Consider the following 18,762-nt stretch of genomic DNA (forward strand, 5'->3'; position numbering starts at 1 on the left):
AGAACTGTATGGAAGTTCACAGTAGGATATGGTTGAATTATTTGGGTTTTACAGTTAAAGCTATAAGGGAATATGTTTAATATGCCCTTCTGTTTTTAGTAATCCAAACAGCATAGCTCTCTGAATGCTAATTATGCACATGCTTTTATAATACCAAGACAGTGAACCTCAGTGTTGGTCACCTGTCATTTTCTCAAATTTTAAGTGAAATAGCTCAACTTACCTACAGGATTGATTCCTGTGATATTTTTAATAGATATTCATCTTCCCCTTAGAATGAATGCAACTTACCCCTGACATCTTATTATGTATGTGCCATGAGCTAGAACTGAAAGTCCTGAGAGATCAAAAACAGGTAAAGGGACAGATGAATAGGTGGAAGAACACCAAAATATTGCTTTTGCATTTCCAGATCTAGTGACCCGAACATTGTTTGTTAGTGACATTCAACTTGATTAGGTTCAGGGAAAGATCATAGTTCAGGTTTACAATAGAGATTTTGTATTTTCATTAAACCAGCTAGACACTGAAATGTATTAAATGATGATGTTAAACCAAGTGAACCATGTTCTAGGGTCTACTAATAAACTGCGCTAGGTTTATGGACTGTCACAGTACAGTCAGTGCTTTTTACATCAGTGCTGCAGTGAATGTGTTACCAGTTAAATGAAAACAAGGATCTGATGCAGACACAGCAGTACACTAGCGTGTATGTCTTTTATCTTCATGAGAAAAGTAAAGCATTTCTTAGACAAAGTTGCTGTTACTGCTTACATGATCAGCAACATACATTTTAACACAGCAGTGTTATGTAATAACTGTGGCTATGTTGGTAAAGAGCTCCTCATTACAATACTATGGTAAAAGCACATAATGAACTGGTAACACAGAAATTCGAAATGAAGCACTCATTTTCTTGTCTTTCCATGTTTGTCTGAAGTCTTGGGCTTGGTGTTGCTCTCCATATTTCTCCACTCATTTTCACTTTTCTTTTTTTTTTATTTTCATCCTTGTCCTGTCTTTGTTTCTGCATTTGATTGCCCTTCAAGGAAAATGAGATGAGTTTGAGGCAAGAGACTAGATGACACAAAAGTTTAAGTTGACTGATTATGTTTTGAAATGGTGAGAGTGTGGTTGTGAATAGAGGATACAGTGATAATGTAACGAACTGGAAAACACAGCAGAGGCTGTGGAACATGTTTGGCCGATTGGAAGCTTTCGGTGTCAGTACTTCCAGTAGCAATTCACTTTTTCCTGATTGCCTCATTCCACATGATTGATAGTACCTGTGAAAAGCAGAAATTGCAATGCATATTAAGCAGACAGAGACAATGTAAATAAAATACCCCAAAATGCTGTATACGCTGTTGAAAAACAATGTTTCAGATACTAAGAAAAGTTTTCTAGACTCTTAAGGGTTTACTTTGCAGGTAAGATTGTGTATACTATGTATTTGCTCTGGAAACTTCATTTAATGAATTATCCTTCAGTTTTTTCTTGAAAACAGCAGCCACATAGGAAACTGACACACTAAAAACAGTTCATACACTCTCATGAGAAATACATGAGAGTATGAGTATACATACTCATGTATGAGTATACATGAGAATATGCAAACTCCACACAGAAAGGCACCTGCTGGGTTTCGAACCAGGAACCGTCTTGCTGTGAGGCAATAGTGCTAACTGCAACTGTGTTGCCCTCATGAGAAATCATCAAAATTAATTAAAACTTATCTTTCTCTGCTAAATATGGTATCTCTCTCGGGACCTTCAGCCATGAACAGCCGCCTGCTTGACCTTCTTTATAAGTGTGGCCAAATAACACCTGGACCCCTGTATTTTAAATTATAATACATGTAGACATGTCACTGGGACCCTACCTTTCCTCTGAGAAAAAACACTCCACAGGATTCTCAGTTGTCAGTGCATCAGGATAAAGTAGTGAATGTGATGGCCATGACTATCACAGTCTATTATGCCCACCTAAAATATAGTCCTTCTGAGTCCACCCTATTTCTAAATTCAGCAGAGGTGCGCCAGGTGTGGCTGGCTGCAGAATAACCAAATGTGTTTGTGTATACGTGACTGCTGTCATCACCAGTTTCAGAAAAATAGTACCCTTAATCTTGTTAAATGTTACAACATCAATTTTCTTTTTTCCCCCATATAGGAACAGCACAGTCCTCAACTCCAAGGTTTTGTCAGTGACTATCAAGCCTACGCCTGCTTCCCTGTCTGCTCCAGTTGTAGTTGAGTTTTCTCACCTCTACAATGTGAGGGACGAATTTAATTTTTATCTGAAAGAAATTCCACATATGCAACTACTGTGATATGCTAATGGTGTTTATTATTAATACTTCCACGTTAGGTTTATGGTGATTTTATTGTCTTTGCTCTATCCATTCATTAGGGTACCACCAACCAGACGTGTATATCATGGGATGAGAGTGACAGGTAAGATCCAGATTATTCACTTCTCATGTGACCATGCACACACATCCTAACTTGCTAATGTGTGAACCTGGATTTACACGACTACCTCCACCATTAGTGCCTCCACCAAACTGAAGGTTCACTTGGAGGGAGCATAAAGGTCTAAGTGGGAGAATGCCCTTAAATTTGCTGAGAACATGCTTGCTCCCCAAAGGATGAAGAGAAAACAAACATTAATTCAAACATTTATTATATTATTTATTTATTCCTGCAACTGGTCTAATAACCAAAAACATGTGAAGCATGTGGATTAAACATCCACTGATGAATCTTTCTCACTATAGAGGCAAAAAGTGGCAGAAAGAGTCAGAAGCATCAAATCTTTGTAAGCCATTATTTCATTGTACAGTCTGCTTGTGCAGATTTTGAACATTTCCATGGCAAAAAACCAGCAGTGATCTCCTTTTCATTATTTTGTCCTAATATTTAATTTTATATCAGGTCAGTTCCCCCTACAGACACCCAGTCAAATTGCAGCATTCTAGCTGACAATGAGTGGTCTAGATGCCATTTGTAATTATTTCAGTATCTGTGGCATAAACACTGGCAGCCCCGCATGTACAATAGTCTATAGTGCATGAGCGAGGTCTCTGTACTGCAAGTTGGCGTTTTAGAGACGCCATGTTCCCTATGAAAGTTCTATGGTTGGCCACTGCATTTTAATCTTGACAAAGTCAGTGTGCCGCTCCCGAGTGAAAGGTGCTGAGTGTGTTGGACAGCTCGGCAGCAGTTGTCTGGGACAACACTAACCCCACGCTATCACTGCTACGACACTGATGCAGCATGTGGAAAATTAAAAGTGTCACTCACAGCTTTTCTCCTCCTCCCACGCACACATATCAACACACACACGATAGAGAGCAGTTCAGAGTGTTGAGAGAGATGGAGTATTGAGCATGAAGGATAAATAAAGGTAAAAGACACATATTCATCTACTAAACCATTTGGTCTTTGCACTTAAGCACCCTCTTTGTTTGAGACAAGAAGCTTGTTCCAGTGTAAGCACGATGTGAGGAAAAGAGCCAGGCAGAAAGAGGCAAACATTTTGAAGCCTTATTGCAATATGGGTTTGGACATTTGCACTTAGATGGAGAGGTATGCTTTTATCCCGCTGAATAAGAGCAGAACATTAATTGTATTGGCCAAAGGATTAAAGGAACTTTGGCTCAACACATATACGGTAGATGTGGAACAAGAGTGAAGCACAGAGAGACAAGTGATTTGGTAAAAAAAGTATTAAATACTGAATTGAAGAGATTTTACTAGATCAGCATGTCTTAATAACAGTGTAAATAGGTTGCTACAGTTCTAACAGTGTTATGTGAAATTCAAAATTACTGTAAACTCTTGAGTGGAGACTTTATTTATTTTAACTGCAGAGAGAAGCAGACCCTCACATTAGAAACCATCTATTTGCTCAAATGATGTGAAAGAGCCGGAAGATTAATATTAAGTTTCATTCATGGCAGATTAATTGTGATGACAAAAGAGAAACGTCCATCCATAGTGATTTAAATTCATCAGTGGCTGCAAATACTTTTTTGTATTAAAAAGAGTCATTTAGAACAGCAGAGTGATGAAGAAGAAATGGCTTGTTTACCGATGGCATAATTATAGCACACACAGTTTCAATCCCTTTGTGGTTTTTATGCTGCCTTTATATTGTCTACCAGCCTTTTTTGGGACTTTTTGGGCTTTTGTTTTGGACCAGTCATGGTCATTTGAAAACTAGCTTTTGACTGACAATTAATAGTACTGCACATACAGTATATGATCTATTGCCAGTTGGTAACCAAAACTGTGTCTAAAGGACTTTTACTAAAAAAATGTTACCATGATATATTAAGTAAGTTTAATATGTTTTGCCATGGTTGCCATGGTTACTAATCATATATAAAAGACATGATAATAGGAAAGACAATGACAGAAACAGGACACAGAATCTAATCTTGTGGTGCTTAGGTGTGTGGCTGCGGTTTGGAGCTGTGAGGCGACATGTTTTATGCAAAATTAAAATCCACCTTGGACAGCAGCTATGATTAATGAGCTAATATTTGGGAGAGAAATTGGAATGTGAGGCATCATCTTTGTCATGTTGATAAGAGCTGTGAAGCAGATTGGCCCTTCACTCCCACCATGCTTCAGCCTCCTGAAGTCAATAACATCAGAAGATTCTTTCTGCGTGTCTCACTCTCACACTGATATTACTTTGTTGTGTATACAGTATTATTTGCGTGATATTATGCTGATGCTATAAAGAAGTAAATGTGATTTGGCACATCTGACAATTACAACACTCTAAAAGCAATACCCCAGTAGGTAGATTAGTCTGTTGGGCAACTTAGCATTAGGTGTTCTGTTATCCTGTTAATCTTATATGATTTAATGATTATTATTGGCACATTTTATCACTTTATTGTTATTGACCTTAAAGAAAGTTAGGAGTAAAACGGATGGGGGACAGCATATAAATATGGAACCCCTGCCAGATGTGACTCAGAGATGTTGGATTTTTTGGTTAGTGCTCCAAAACCCTTGGCCATCAGGATGCCTCTACTCAAAAGAGATTTAAATACTGTTTTAAATTAAAGAGAGACAACATGGTGAGACAACCTAAATCATCCATCCATCTATTTTCTGCACTGCTTATTCCTATGGTGGGTCGTAGGGAGCTGGCGCTAATTCCAGACGAGTAAGATGGGTACACCCTGTATAGATTATCAATCTTATCACGGGGCTGACACATAAAGACTGTGGAATCCACACAAGAGAACATGCAAAATCCACACACAGAATGCTCTGGGGAGTTCTAAGTGAACAATGCTGTCCATTGCTTGAGGGTGACACCTCCAGCTAGAAATCACTGCATAGGTTAATACATTCCCAGAACAATCTGTTTTAAAATGAATTACAACCTAATACAAATTGTGTCCGAGTGCTAGAACAGAGAAACAGAGAATGGATTTTTGTGTTTAAACTTATCTTTGGACACTCTCCCAGATAAAAAATAAATAAATTAAATAAAAAAACCTTGTTAACATTTCATTTGTTCCCTACATAAACCCATTAACTTGTAGTCATTCTTTATCATGCCTTACAATAAAATGAAATAAATATATTTTTGGTGCCTTGTATCCACCTTTTCAAGCAAAACCTGCATATCTCTCATTGTTTTTGAACCTATATTTCAAGTCTGTGCATTATTAACAAGTTTTGCCACATCCCATCATCATCCTCACTGTGCTGTGTGCAGAGAACAGCCCTGCAGTCAGTGGTCAAAGCAGGCCAACTGCTCTAAAAAACAGTTAGATTTGGACAGTGCAGGACAAATGAAAAGAAACTGTTTGCAGGGCTGTTTTAGAAGACAGAGGTATTAATTAGAAGTTGCATAGCTAGAAGCTAGAAGTTCTTTACCTGACTGCCTTGATTCTTATCATACAAATCAACTTTGCTGTCTCAGTTAGTTTACAGAGTCGCTGATGATGTTATGAAGTTGCCTCAGTTCATAAAAGATGTTGAAGCTAAGCACTGTGGACTTGAATTTTCATCATTACCACAATACAATTATAAGAGAACAGTTGGGGTTCAGTGGGCAAGAGGCAGTTTTGTTTAAAAAGGGTGAATAGACTGTATTTTATTTCACTTTATATTCAGAGTATAGTAATCCATTCAAACTCTTATATCAGCCAACCCACCAGCTGTTTCAGAGTTGATCAATACCCTGGAAGTGTTACCCTACATCTGACTGGCATTAATCTATGAGCAAAAAGACAGAGGCCAAAGTTGTGTTGTTTTTTATAAATGTGTTTCCCACAATCCAGTTGAACTAGCTCATCTTATCATGGGCTTTACAATTGTATAGTTTCATTTAGAAAGGCTTAAATACACCAGTTAAATACCTTTATGACAGCTGTGAGAAGAAAATATCAGCTCTTTAAATAATTTGGTTCTCCAAGCTGCTTTAATTTGCCACTTTGGAACTGTATAAGAGCAGTTAACACAACAGTTATTATCAGCTAATCTAGCTGTTATGGTGAACATAATTAAAGACAGACAAACACAGAGCAATATCAGCATCCATTAGGAGTTGTGTCTGTTTTTAACTGGCAAACTAGTGGTCTGGCAAGTTAGTTGATAGTAGCTCCAGTTTGTTCATCAGTTAGTTGCTAAAATGAGCTAGTAGGTGAGACTGGATAAAAGCAGTAATCTAACAAATGAGCAAACCAAAATAAAGATAAAAGATAAAGATAAAGATAAAGAAATATGCTAAAATTCTCTTTATATCCACGCACTTTAGATCTAGATTTTAGATTTTTTCAACCTTCAGAGTTGAAAATGTCTATGGGTGGAGACACCTTTTACTTGATCCAGGTTTGAATAAACATACTGACTGGTACAACCTTGAAACTGATTTTAACTTTTCCTTGTTAAAAGGGAATAAAAATATCTTAGACTGTTAACAGTGAGTCAATTTATTGATTGCACTTCTACAGTAAAGAAGATAATTAATGAAGTTCTTAATGTAAAAATCTAGATTTAAAGGGGTGCACCAGCACTTGCAAGAAACAGATTTAAAAAATAACAGAAAAACTGAAGCCTCAGAGGCTGACAGACACTGATTTTAAGTTTTGAGTATATGGGTCAAGTTTCAAAAACTGTGAACCCTATCTTTTCTGTAATGCAACTTGACATGTCCCCATTTCATAATGCAAGGTCTCACTTAGAACTCTGTAGCCTCTCAGCCCAAACCAAGATGACACTGATGAGATCACAGGGCTTATTTACATAATGTTGTGTTGTACTTACCATTACTATTCAACTAAAATAAATAAAAACCACAGGTTATACCTTTAAAAAAAAATGTAATTTTTGATTCAATGTCACGAGGCAAGTGTAAGGCTACACAATAACACTGTTGGCTATGATGGCTAATGTGTTCTGAAAATATTTTTAATCAAACACACAAAATCTTACTATTGTTGTGTCACAGAAAACATCTATAAATACCCATTACTGCATAAAAGTCAATGTTTCTTTTGTGCTTATAGATTGCTTGTCATCCAAGTAACTTGTTTTTGGCAGAGGACATCTGTTCATGCAGGGCTGCTCCACCACCACCTAAATTAGCCAATTAGATGGTGGGGCAAAACTGTCTGCAGGGCAGTGTGTGATTCACAACTCCACAGAGACATAATATATCAACATTTTTGGTAAGCTGATGTGCTAATGTTAACAGTGAGTCATCTCCTGGGGACAACACATACATACAGATGCACAACCAACACAGTCTGAAATCATACATTTGTGTTTATGTATTTATTGTATAAAACCTTTGGATGTGAGAGGGTATTAATGGGTATTTTCAGTAATCTGCTACAGGCATCACCATTATGTTGTTAAAATGCTGCTGTTTTGGGTTGATGTACAGATGGATGGCTCACTCGTTCACTTGTCTGCCTGGGGGTTCACTGAAAAGTTTGATTAGTATGAAAATTACTGAAAATTACATGTATGTGAATCATATACCTTCACAGTCACCAGGTTTGAACCAACCTGAACACTTAGGACAGAGTTTGAAGTAACATGTAATATACAAATGACGTGTTAATTGTGTTAAAAAGTAGGGGTAGGATCATGTATACATGTAAACGCGCCATACAGTAATTTTTTGCATGACTCAGCTCAAACTCTTGCCAGTTTTCTGTTGTAAGAAGTTAATAATTAATAAATTATTCATTATAATGTGAGCCCTGCACAGCTGGGAGGGAGTGCGGCACATACTCTCACTTGGACCAATGGCTCATTGAGTTCAGCAGCCCAACACTGTCAGCTCTCCCAACACCTCCTATACCATCTTTACACACAATGACCAGTATTGTGCTAAAGAGGTGTATTCCAGTCAGTCATAGGCAATCACTGATCTGACGCTTAAATCCACTCACAATAATTAGTCTACAAAATAACACATGAATGCAGCTCAAGAACAAATACCCTGCACATGTCCAGATGATGTGTCTGGCACTACTGACAACAGATGAAGTCAGTGTAGCTACTGTTACTCAACCAATCTGTGCAGGGATCACAATAGGGGGTACAGAGAATATGATTGACTCTGAGCATGAGTGATATTATATTAGATACCTACAATGCCATAGATTTGGAACTATATTTCTATATGCTGATCATGCTGTGGGTGGCTCATATAGCGCTATAACTTTCCACCATTAACTAGGGTGTTGATAGTTCAGCTCTGCAGATCACAGGCCGATTTGTCTTAACCCATCTGGTCTGAGTTATAGATTATATCGGTGAACAGTCATTCACAGAAATCCCTTTTCACTTGCTGTTTTCATTTTCAAACCAGAGTCCAGTATAAGGACCTCATTATATTATTATGTTAATTTATTATATTATAACTATAATAACTTCAAATTATAGTGCTTATGTCTGGTTTCATGATCTGTCTGTACTTTACACAAACATTTTGTAACTTCATTTGTAAATTAATTAAAACACATTTTCAGTTTATTGCCTGATGAAACATCAAACAGCTACAGTATCACACACTCCTACAGTTTCAATGACAACTTGACAACTGTGCACCTCAGGTCTGCAGCCCTTCAGTAAGGTTAGAAAAAAAATATTCATATACCACCTGTAGTAAGACTTGCTGCCAAGCTACCTGTTAAACTTTATCAAACTGAGCCGTCCTCATTGCAGGACAAACTGGTCTCTGTGCAGCCGCTGTGAGACGAGTGCACAGGGACCATCTCCAGCATGCAAACAGTTTGTTCTGATGAAATTTGGCTGCAGGTCGTCTGTCTTACGATGGTTGTAAAAGGCATCATATGTGTTTTAACAGTTTTTCGCTATTGAGTGATTGATCCATGAACTTTGAATCTTTCCAACATTGCCAATACCTCACATGGCAACTTATTGCGGCGGAGTGTAACACCACTATTATTGTAGTGCTCTCCAGCGCTATTAAAACATTAACTGAGGTAATATCTTTACCTACTCCAGCAGAGTTCCACATATTTTTGAGATTGTAAGACAAGAACTGCATTTCATTCTGGAGGCTAAAAGTGAAATAATATCTAACTTCTAACTTTTTGCATAGGATTTTATGTATTTGTTTTTTTGCATTTCAGCCTTTCAAACCTAGTGGTCATGGTACAGTGAACAGATAGCTCTTATCTCTGTATTCTTATCTCTTATCTGCTGCTGCCATTGTGAGAAGGTTTTAGGGGGCACATATTTGGATCTCCAAAGATGCCAAATTACTTAAATTATTGGTATTGTTCTGTTGTGCTTAATTAATTAATACATTAATTTAGAAGAGTTGCAGTTCAGAATGTATAATAGGTTTAACAGCAGTGACTGGCTTATTGTTATATATATATATATATATATATATTTTTTTTTTTTTAAATCTGATTCTGGTTTGTTGATGGGGACAGGGAGAGTTATTATATTTCAGCATTCTTTCAATTGTTGCTTAGAGCCCAAGGTTGTTGTTCACTTTGGCTTTAGAATTCTAGAGCTATTGTTGATTAACTTTGGGTGTATTTTTCAAAGTGAAATGTCAAAAAATTGCCATATACCAGGATTTGAATCAGCTGTATCACGCTTGGAGTGGAGGTCTCACCATATGTTCTGTTCAGCATTGTTTTTTATCTCTATTTTTCAAAACAGTAAATATCTACAAAATGTTGTTCTCAAAAAATGGTTAGTTTTTTTAGTAGTATAGCAGCAATTCCAGGAATAAGTGAAGATCATCTTCCACCCAAGTGAAAAAAAAAAAAACACATTTATTTTCAACTTACTACTTTGACCTTTTCAGTAGGAAATTTTTCAGTGCAGCTTTTTATAATCCATGTTACTATGTGTAAATCTTTTCATGCTTAAGATGTGCTTAGTCTTCTACGGTAGGTGAGAGGCACACATTTATCACCAATCAGGTCTAAAAGTGTTTTTAGTTATAACGCTTTTAGGTATCTTACTTTAAGAAGATCATCATATCATTAGCCATAAGATTCTTTTGGGAATGACCTGGAATGTAAAAATACTGAGGGGAAAAAAGCCTGGAATAAGGGACTCTGCTCATGCCTTTGGTAGCCAATGGCACACTCACTGGAAAGACACCAGTGAGTTACAGTGGAGCTGTATGATGCATCTGTGACTAGAGGATTTCGAGGATTAAACTGGATTTAGTGATGTCCAGTTACCTTGGAAGATTTTTTAGACCCCTTTAGACCCCGATTTTTGCACCCTTAATGTTGTAGATTTTATTTGAAATTGATAAATTTTCTATTTTACCATCACCCGTGGAGACAAAATAAAAATATATTTTGTGGGAATTTTTGCAAATATAAATTGCTCAAAAAATTAATGGAAGACTATCACAACAGGGATATCAGTCTCTCCATTTAAGAAGCCCATGTGATTGTGTTATTTTTACTTGCTTTGGCGCAAATAAATAACTGGTGAAATGGAGAGGCAAAAACCAGACAATCCACCAAAAGGGAATAGTTTAGCATGTGGAGGCCACAGACAAATGCTTTCTCCTTATCCATCAGGACTAATACTTCACAAGTTTTGTGTTTCATTGTTGACCTTGTCACTACTGGTTTGAGGCATGAGGCAGGTTGCACAGGTAGTCCAATTACTCCAAGATGGCAAATCCACACATGCAGTCGTAAGAAGGTTTGTTGTGTTTCCAGGCGCAGTTTCAAGAGCATGGAGGCAATACCAGGACACTGGCCCTTACACGAGAGCTGGTTTGTGGTGGGTCACTGATGGTCTGGGGAGGCAAATCCATGGAATGAAATTTTCAAAGCAACTTTCAGACTACAGTGTAAAGGTTCATCCTGGTGCAGGACAATTCTCAGCCTCATGTGGTCAGTGTAGGCAGTTCCTGGATGACAAAGACATTAATGCAATTAAGTAGCCCTCACATCCCCATAACCTAAGTCCAACTGAGCACCTATGGGACATTATCCAGGCTTTTCCACTACCATAATTCAGGTCGACTTAACTCAACTCAACTCGACTGGGTTTTTTTGGTTTTCCATTAGTGGATAGTACCTGGTAGCAGGTACTTTTTTAGTACCTCAAAGGTTGAGATGCCAAGCAAGCTGAGCCAATACTGAAATGTGATGTCAACAAACTGATGTCACTGGAAGAGTCATGAGAGCTATGTCCAACCGTGTCCAACTTGGTCTTTAGTATTGTCTTTAGTGAGGCAAATAGTTAAAAGCTACTTGCAAAACAACACGTCAATAAGCAAGTATAGATAATGGATGGATAGAATATTTAAGGTGAGATCCTATTGAACTCACAAGGCAGTCACAGCCAATCAAAGGGGACTTCCCTACTCACTGCTGATTAGGTGCATTCTTCCCATCAGAAGCTTTACAACATTAACGTTGTCTTCATGCAGGTACTGAGGCCACTGTGCTCCAGGGAAGCTTCTGACCAGCTTCTGGTCTTCTGCTACAGTCAAAGGTGTTACTTTGGAATTAGTTTGTAAATTATAAACCTAAGATAATCAAGCGTTAACTATGGTCACTAACGGTGGTTGAATATGTTTGTGAAGTTGACAAACAGCACTATGTTATATTTTACAAAATTAAAGCAAAGAGGTTGCACCTGACAATGATATGGAATAAGACATGTTTTCTTTTTGCCATTATGGGTTACTGAGTATAACTTGTTGGGCAAAACTTGACAGTTTTTTTCTATACAAAATCTCTAACACAAATTGGGCAAATAACGAATGGATCCAGATGCTTTCTGAATACACCATAATATGAAGATGCAGAAATAAAAGTCAGAGTCAGCCATATACAGTAACATGACTTACATAATTGGCTTATTGCTTAGCCTCTATTTGATTAGTCTATATGGGGCAGTCTCTAAATTTTTCTGCATTCTTTTCAAAAAAAGCAGCATGATGATTGACATTTCAAGTACTTGCTATTGTCAGTGCCTGACAAGTTAATTTGGATTCCATGGTTTTAGTATAACCTTGAGTCAAAGCGTGCATGCTACTCAATCAAGCTGATGTATATTTGAGTCAGTCAAATGGATGTAAAGTTGTGTGAGGAGAATTGAGTCTGTCACTTGTTGCTGCCTTTGTTAATTCGTAACACTTGTTTGCTTTTTCGTCAATTTGACATATTTGCTTAACTTTTCAGTGCAGTGAAACGGAGTAATCCAAGGCAAGTCTGTGTCAGCGGTCCAGTCAAATGGAGTTTAGTTGTTCAAAACGCCAGATGTGTAAAATCACGTAACCCTACAGCAACAATATATCAAACATTCATGTACTACTCACATAGTAGATGAATGTAGTTTACCATTTTCTTTTTGAAACGAATCACACAAATATTTGGAAATAGGTCAGCAAAATAAGTCAACACTATGGAGTACTTTACAAAATGTTTAAAAATTGGAGATATTATGCTTTGAGCTGCGTGTTTCATTCTAAATCAGTATTGATGTAGTAAGTCAAACTTCTGATTTACTAAAATCTGAACTCTTTCCATTTTCACGTAACTAATTTAATAGTCCTACAATTTCTTCATTATTTTTGCTGGTAAATGGCTTCCACAACACCTTATCAAAACACAATTCACATAAATATTCACAAAAGATATTACATTTCTAAAACTCTTTCAGAAAGTCTCTACAATATTGTGACCGAACCTCACATTAAAACTCCTCTTTAACAGGCCTTTTGTTGCAGAAGTCATTTTGATTTCTCACAAAAAAGAAAGAAAGAAACGGAAGTGTACAATTAAGCTATGCGGTAAGCCAGCCTGCAAAACACCAGAACAGTGAACCTAACCCGTTATTAATGTGATTAATTACCTGCATATTTTCTCTGCTCCATTGTTAGTCACCAGGTGTGATTGATTGTTACCAAGAAACACAGCTCTGACAGAGAGAATTAGTGTTCAGTCTTTGTCAATGTTAAATGCTCAAATGATTTTTAACAGGAAAAAAGCAAATAATAATAATAAATAATAATAGTTAATCAAGGGTTTGGCATGTTTATAGCACGCTTTTTCCACAGTGCCATGTGTAGCATACACTTATTTTTAATAGGATTACAAGGAGTAGGCTATTAAAAAAATAATATATGTACAGAATAATATTGTAATTCATAACCTACTCATAATAAATAAGGGCAATAGTAGCTATTTATGAATTTGTTGTACTAATTATGCTTACCATATTGCACTACTACTACTAGTAGTTATTATTATTATTGTTATTATTGTTAATATTAATATTAATATCAATATTAACAATATTCATGTTGTTGTTCTTTGGGGCTGATGTTGCTGTTTGCGGTGTAGAGGTATAATGTGTCCAGGGAAAGACCTGCAGCACGCCGCCTCACAGCCTCCCCATCACCGCGTTCACTTCGCTCGCTGCACCTTCGCCTTCAACCGGCGGAGATGTAAAGTGGATTAAACAGCCGGTGTAACGCGGTGGGAGTTGATCCGCTTTCTTATTTATTTTGTCAGGACTGTATCTATATTCACCGCATCGCTTCTGTGTGTGTGTCTGTGTGTGTGTGTGTGTGTGTTTGTGTGCGCGTGTGTTTGTATGTGTGTGTGTGCGCGCGTGTGTGTGTTTTTCCCGTGCAGCTCCTCTCTGCTGGGATCCTGGTCTGCCAGGGGCTGCAAAGCCGTGCTAGTCGACTCATTCAGAACCAAATGCGTGTGTGACAGACTGTCCACCTTCGCCATTTTAGCACGGCTAAATCCCGAAATGGTAAGTCGGACAACCTCCCGTTGACTTCGTTGGCGTTAAAGGTATCGGAGACGGTGTGTTTTTGTGGAGTTTGTGTGAATGTATCAGCTGTTTTTTTTTTTTTTTTTTTTTCCCAAAGGGCGTCATTGTCATTACATATCAACAGATCCTCCCTCTCTCCCTCTTCCCCCTCCTTCCCTCTCTCTGTCTCGACATGCCAAAGCCATGCTGCAAAAGGTTATTATAAGCTTGCCAAGTTAAAGGATTTGGAAGGGGGTGTCTTTATTCACGTTGCGCCTAGAAGCAGATGGGCTGTTAGTGTGTTCCAAGAGAACATGCACACAGGAAGAGCAGCATGGTGCTAACCTGTGCTTTAAGCTGTGAGATGCACTGATAGTCATACTGTACATGACATGGTGAGTGGGGTTTATGATCATTTTTGTAGTTGATGATCACCTGCATGCACCCCCCTCCCCCACCTTCCTTTTTTTCTGATTTGATGTGAACACCAACAACTGATGTTCATATTAGCATATTTTAACATAGTAGACTGTCAGTCTTGTCTCCATGGTTACCAGGGCCCATGGAGAGCATGCTTCCTGGCTATTCGGTAATGTATACAAAAAAGGGACAGGTACATTTTGACAAGATGTGGAGCTACATTAGGCTACATCAGAACACACTTCTCTTAGACCATAGCTGCAGCTGGACACAGTGAGCCAGCAGTGTGTATGCGTGATAACAGGAAACATCTTTATGCTAAAAATCACAGAATTCCACTGAAACAAACGTGCCCCGGTTTCTTCGGGGAAAGGCCAGTGTCATTGTGGGGAATTTTCATTCAGTGCGATTAGTTATTATTAGACTGGAAATTGCCTCGGAAGCAGTTTGTTCACCAGTTGCCCTGGTAACAAGATGGGTACTGAGGTTTTCTTAAAGACACAGGATGCAGTATGCTGTTCATCCTGCTGCCTGCAAGGCCTACACAGAAGGCTAGGCCAGGGAAATATGTGGATTATGTTGATAAAACAGGCTTTACAAGCACCTATGGTTCCGTTTGTTGAGGATAGATTTGATTGAAACAGATAGATGACAATGTAAAGTACAGCTGTATGGTTTGATGGCTTCTGCATTGTTAGTCCTAATAGATAGTGGCTTCAGTGGCATGTTATATTTGCACATGTAAACGCAGTGCTGAAATAATTCATTAGGCGAATGTACACAACGAGAAAGGTAAAAATGTCAGTTTGGCTGGAGTTATGCTATGTGACACATATTATTTGTGTCTCACTGTCAGTCACTAAGAATTAGGTCCCTGATGCCCCATGTTGTGAACTCACAAGTAATTGCTTTGTCATTTCCGTTTGAGTTTCAGGTGTTTTGCATCAGTCTAGTTTTCTCAGAGGCGTAGAGGTGTTGGCTGTTAGATGTTTTTTTGCTTTTACTTAAGACAGAACCATAGTAACTTTTTCCCCCCTCCATTCAGTCTTTGTTCTAGGATAAGCTAACTGTGTCTTCAATCCCTTCAGTCTTTACTCTAAGGTAGGCTAACCATGTCTTTAGTCCCTTAAATCTGTATGCTAAGTTAGTCTAACTGTATCCTGATTCCAGCTTCATCCTTAATGTACAAACATGAGATTGGTGTCAATCTTATTATTTCAGTTTTGGAAAAAAAACTACATAACAACGGCATAACCTTCTTAACTGTTGTGGACAACATAGCCTGAACTAGGGGCTGAACCAAAATGAGATGGCCTAGTCTATGGAGGACTTCCTGCCCAACTGTTCCCGCCCCTGTTGTTGCTTTACGAACCACTGCTCCTGTCGCCTAGCAACCTTGGCAGCTGCAGGTGGACCAGAGTTAGATGATGGTAGTGGGAAAATTTATTAATACTATAGCTAATGATGGAGTCAGAAATGTTGGTTATATTTTTTGTTTTATGCTCTGTTGGAGGAAAATGAGATGCCTCACCGCCACCTTGACATTATTAGATAAGTCTCCTTACTTTTTGTATTGTTATTTATTCACATGAGTTGAAGCCCATTACTTACATTTGTGTAAAAGATTGAATTTGGCCCAGATTCACTGATTCAGCACTTTAGTCCTGTTCACTTTTTGACATTGGGGCCAAGGATATGTTGGGCTGCAAAGGATCAAATAGATGAAGCTTTCGTTTCCCAGTGAAAGAAAGATGCAGAGTTTGTGATGCAATCGGCCTTTAAATGCAGCCTTCGAAGGATGTGTCCAATGAATTGGTACACAATCTAAACCTCACAGAGCCTCTAGCTGTAGACTTTTTGTCTTGCTCAAATACAGATATATATATATGAAATATGAATATCTGCATATAATTGTAATTGAACCAATAATGCCTCAGTTTGCATTCCTCCTTGCAGCCTGCCTCCACCTGTGCAGATGACAGCCTGTTCACAACGTACCATGAGGGAAGCTAAATTGTGACAGATCTTTGTGCCAGAATCTCAGGAAAAAGCAACTCCCCTTCCTCACGCAGCTGTCCCTTCCCCCCACATTATATTATTTCGTGAGACAGCCATGGCTACCATGCTAATTATTTCTACTGCACACACACTAAAAGGTCCAGCCACTCTGTCTGCTGCTAGAAACCTACAGCCCCAGCATGACAAACACCCCAACCGCTTTTTTTCCTGTCTTTCCTCTCACTCATCTCTTCGTTCTATCTCTCTGTTCTCCCCTTCAGTCATTTCATCACACCATTTTTCATGCTCTGATGCTGCATTATATTTTTGCTCTCCTTTGCTCCCTGAGCTTACTACATCATTTACTCTCTTGCTGCTACCTCTTGTGTCCATTTTGCTCAGTCTAATTTTGCTGCAGGCTTTTTGAAGGAAAAACAGAGGCAGAAATGCACTGTAGTCAATGGCAAACCTCTTCTCAAAGTCCAGTTTGAGTGGCAAGAGGATGGATGAAAATGCCAGTGCTTATATCGTATTGGATGTTGTAAGCCTTCATCACCTTTTCTTCAGGTTGAGACTATAGTTGTGTTGACATATATTGTCTTTGGTGGCTCTGCTGAAATGAAGAAAACTGTGTAATGGGTTTTAAAAAATACAATGGAAAGTGAATGCTGTATAGAAGAGTAGATATATCACCTCAAGGCTTTGCAAAAAAGTGGTTTCATTAATATCCTGTTGGGCCATATTCAGAGTTTGAAATTCATTATAGAAAACTCAAGGAAGAAGTTAGCATTCTGTGAAACATTCGTATTTGCTTACTTGCAAATTAGCATCGCAAGACTGAAAGAACTCTTTTCTGTACATCTCCCAATAATAAATAAATGTACCAATCAGAACCTCTGAAGCTCACTTATCAGTATGTTATTATGTTATACATTATTCCCTTTGTTTCTTTACATACATATTATAATAGCATGTTTTGGTTTTGTTTTCTTTTTTTTTCCTCTAGGAGGAGTGACTTCCCAGAGTCTCTTTTGGGTCCAGTTATTTGTATATTGTCACTATGGTCATTTGCTTTTTGGTAACAAACAGATCTACCATGTAACTTCCCCTAAGAACACAGGATGAAGTAAACAAGATATAATGTAATAATTTGTGTGTTTTACTTCACCAGATGTAGATATTGTTTTTCTTGTTGACCTTTTGATTAAACTAACAATTATTTTAATCAGTGATTACTATTCCATTATTTAACCAGTACATTTTTTTTCTTCATTGTAAATTGTGCAGTTGTCAGTATTTATCATTGCTAAGTTATCAACTCTTTTTTTAATCTCAGATTTCACTAACCTTCAGTAAATATGGTCATTCAGTATTTACCAATACACCAGATAATAACAAAGATTTGTGTATTCGTGTGTGAATTTATTTTTACTTTATTTGATAGGGTTTGACAATATATAACTGAAGATGCATAAATGTTTTGGTTCATATTTAGATCAGTAGTTTTATCATCTAGTCCCTCCATTCTCATATTGTGATAGCAAGTGATAGCAGCGGAACTTTAAGTAGTTGCAGTTGTATACTGGTAATATTGGCGGCAGTGCATCTGATTTCTTGAGGAAATGACATCCCCTAAAACTATTGAGTGGTGGTAGATGGAGTGTCTTCATGTCTGCCCATGTAGAATAATGCAGTCTGGTCCCTTTTTTGTTTGATGCTAGTACTGTTGTTTGGATGCTGCATGAGGTTTCCAACATTGTCACTGTCAAGAAGGAACTAAAAGTTTGTCTGGCTCAGCAGACGCCTTTCCATTCCACTGCACTCATAATCTTTTTCTCGCCCCCTTTGCTCTTAGAGAAGAAACTCACTGCAGTGCAGATTAATCAGAGGGATTTAATTACTTTGGCCCCAGCACACACATCAAACCTGGAGACAAGACAGGCAATAAACTCAGCCAATTATCTCCTGCTAGTGGGAGGATTGGGGGGTGGTACTCCCTTATGTCGTGGCCCCCTCATGGCCACCCACTGGCCACCTCCAACAACTGCAAAGCTTATTTCATTAA

At 38.0% G+C, this 18,762-nt stretch overlaps 1 protein-coding gene across 1 annotated transcript in view; it reads left to right on the forward strand.

The window, feature by feature from the left end:
- adgrb1a (adhesion G protein-coupled receptor B1a) overlaps positions 1-18,762 on the forward strand; it is a 105,946-nt gene that overhangs the window by 59,537 nt on the left and 27,647 nt on the right. Inside the window, exons 15-17 of the mRNA XM_026293744.1 lie at positions 2,173-2,275; positions 2,413-2,456; positions 14,153-14,279. Coding sequence (XP_026149529.1) covers positions 2,173-2,275; positions 2,413-2,456; positions 14,153-14,279 — 274 coding nt within the window. The remainder of the gene's footprint in view (positions 1-2,172; positions 2,276-2,412; positions 2,457-14,152; positions 14,280-18,762) is intronic.

This window comes from Mastacembelus armatus, chromosome 16 (assembly GCF_900324485.2).
Source record: "Mastacembelus armatus chromosome 16, fMasArm1.2, whole genome shotgun sequence".
Taxonomy (NCBI): Eukaryota; Metazoa; Chordata; class Actinopteri; order Synbranchiformes; family Mastacembelidae; genus Mastacembelus; species Mastacembelus armatus.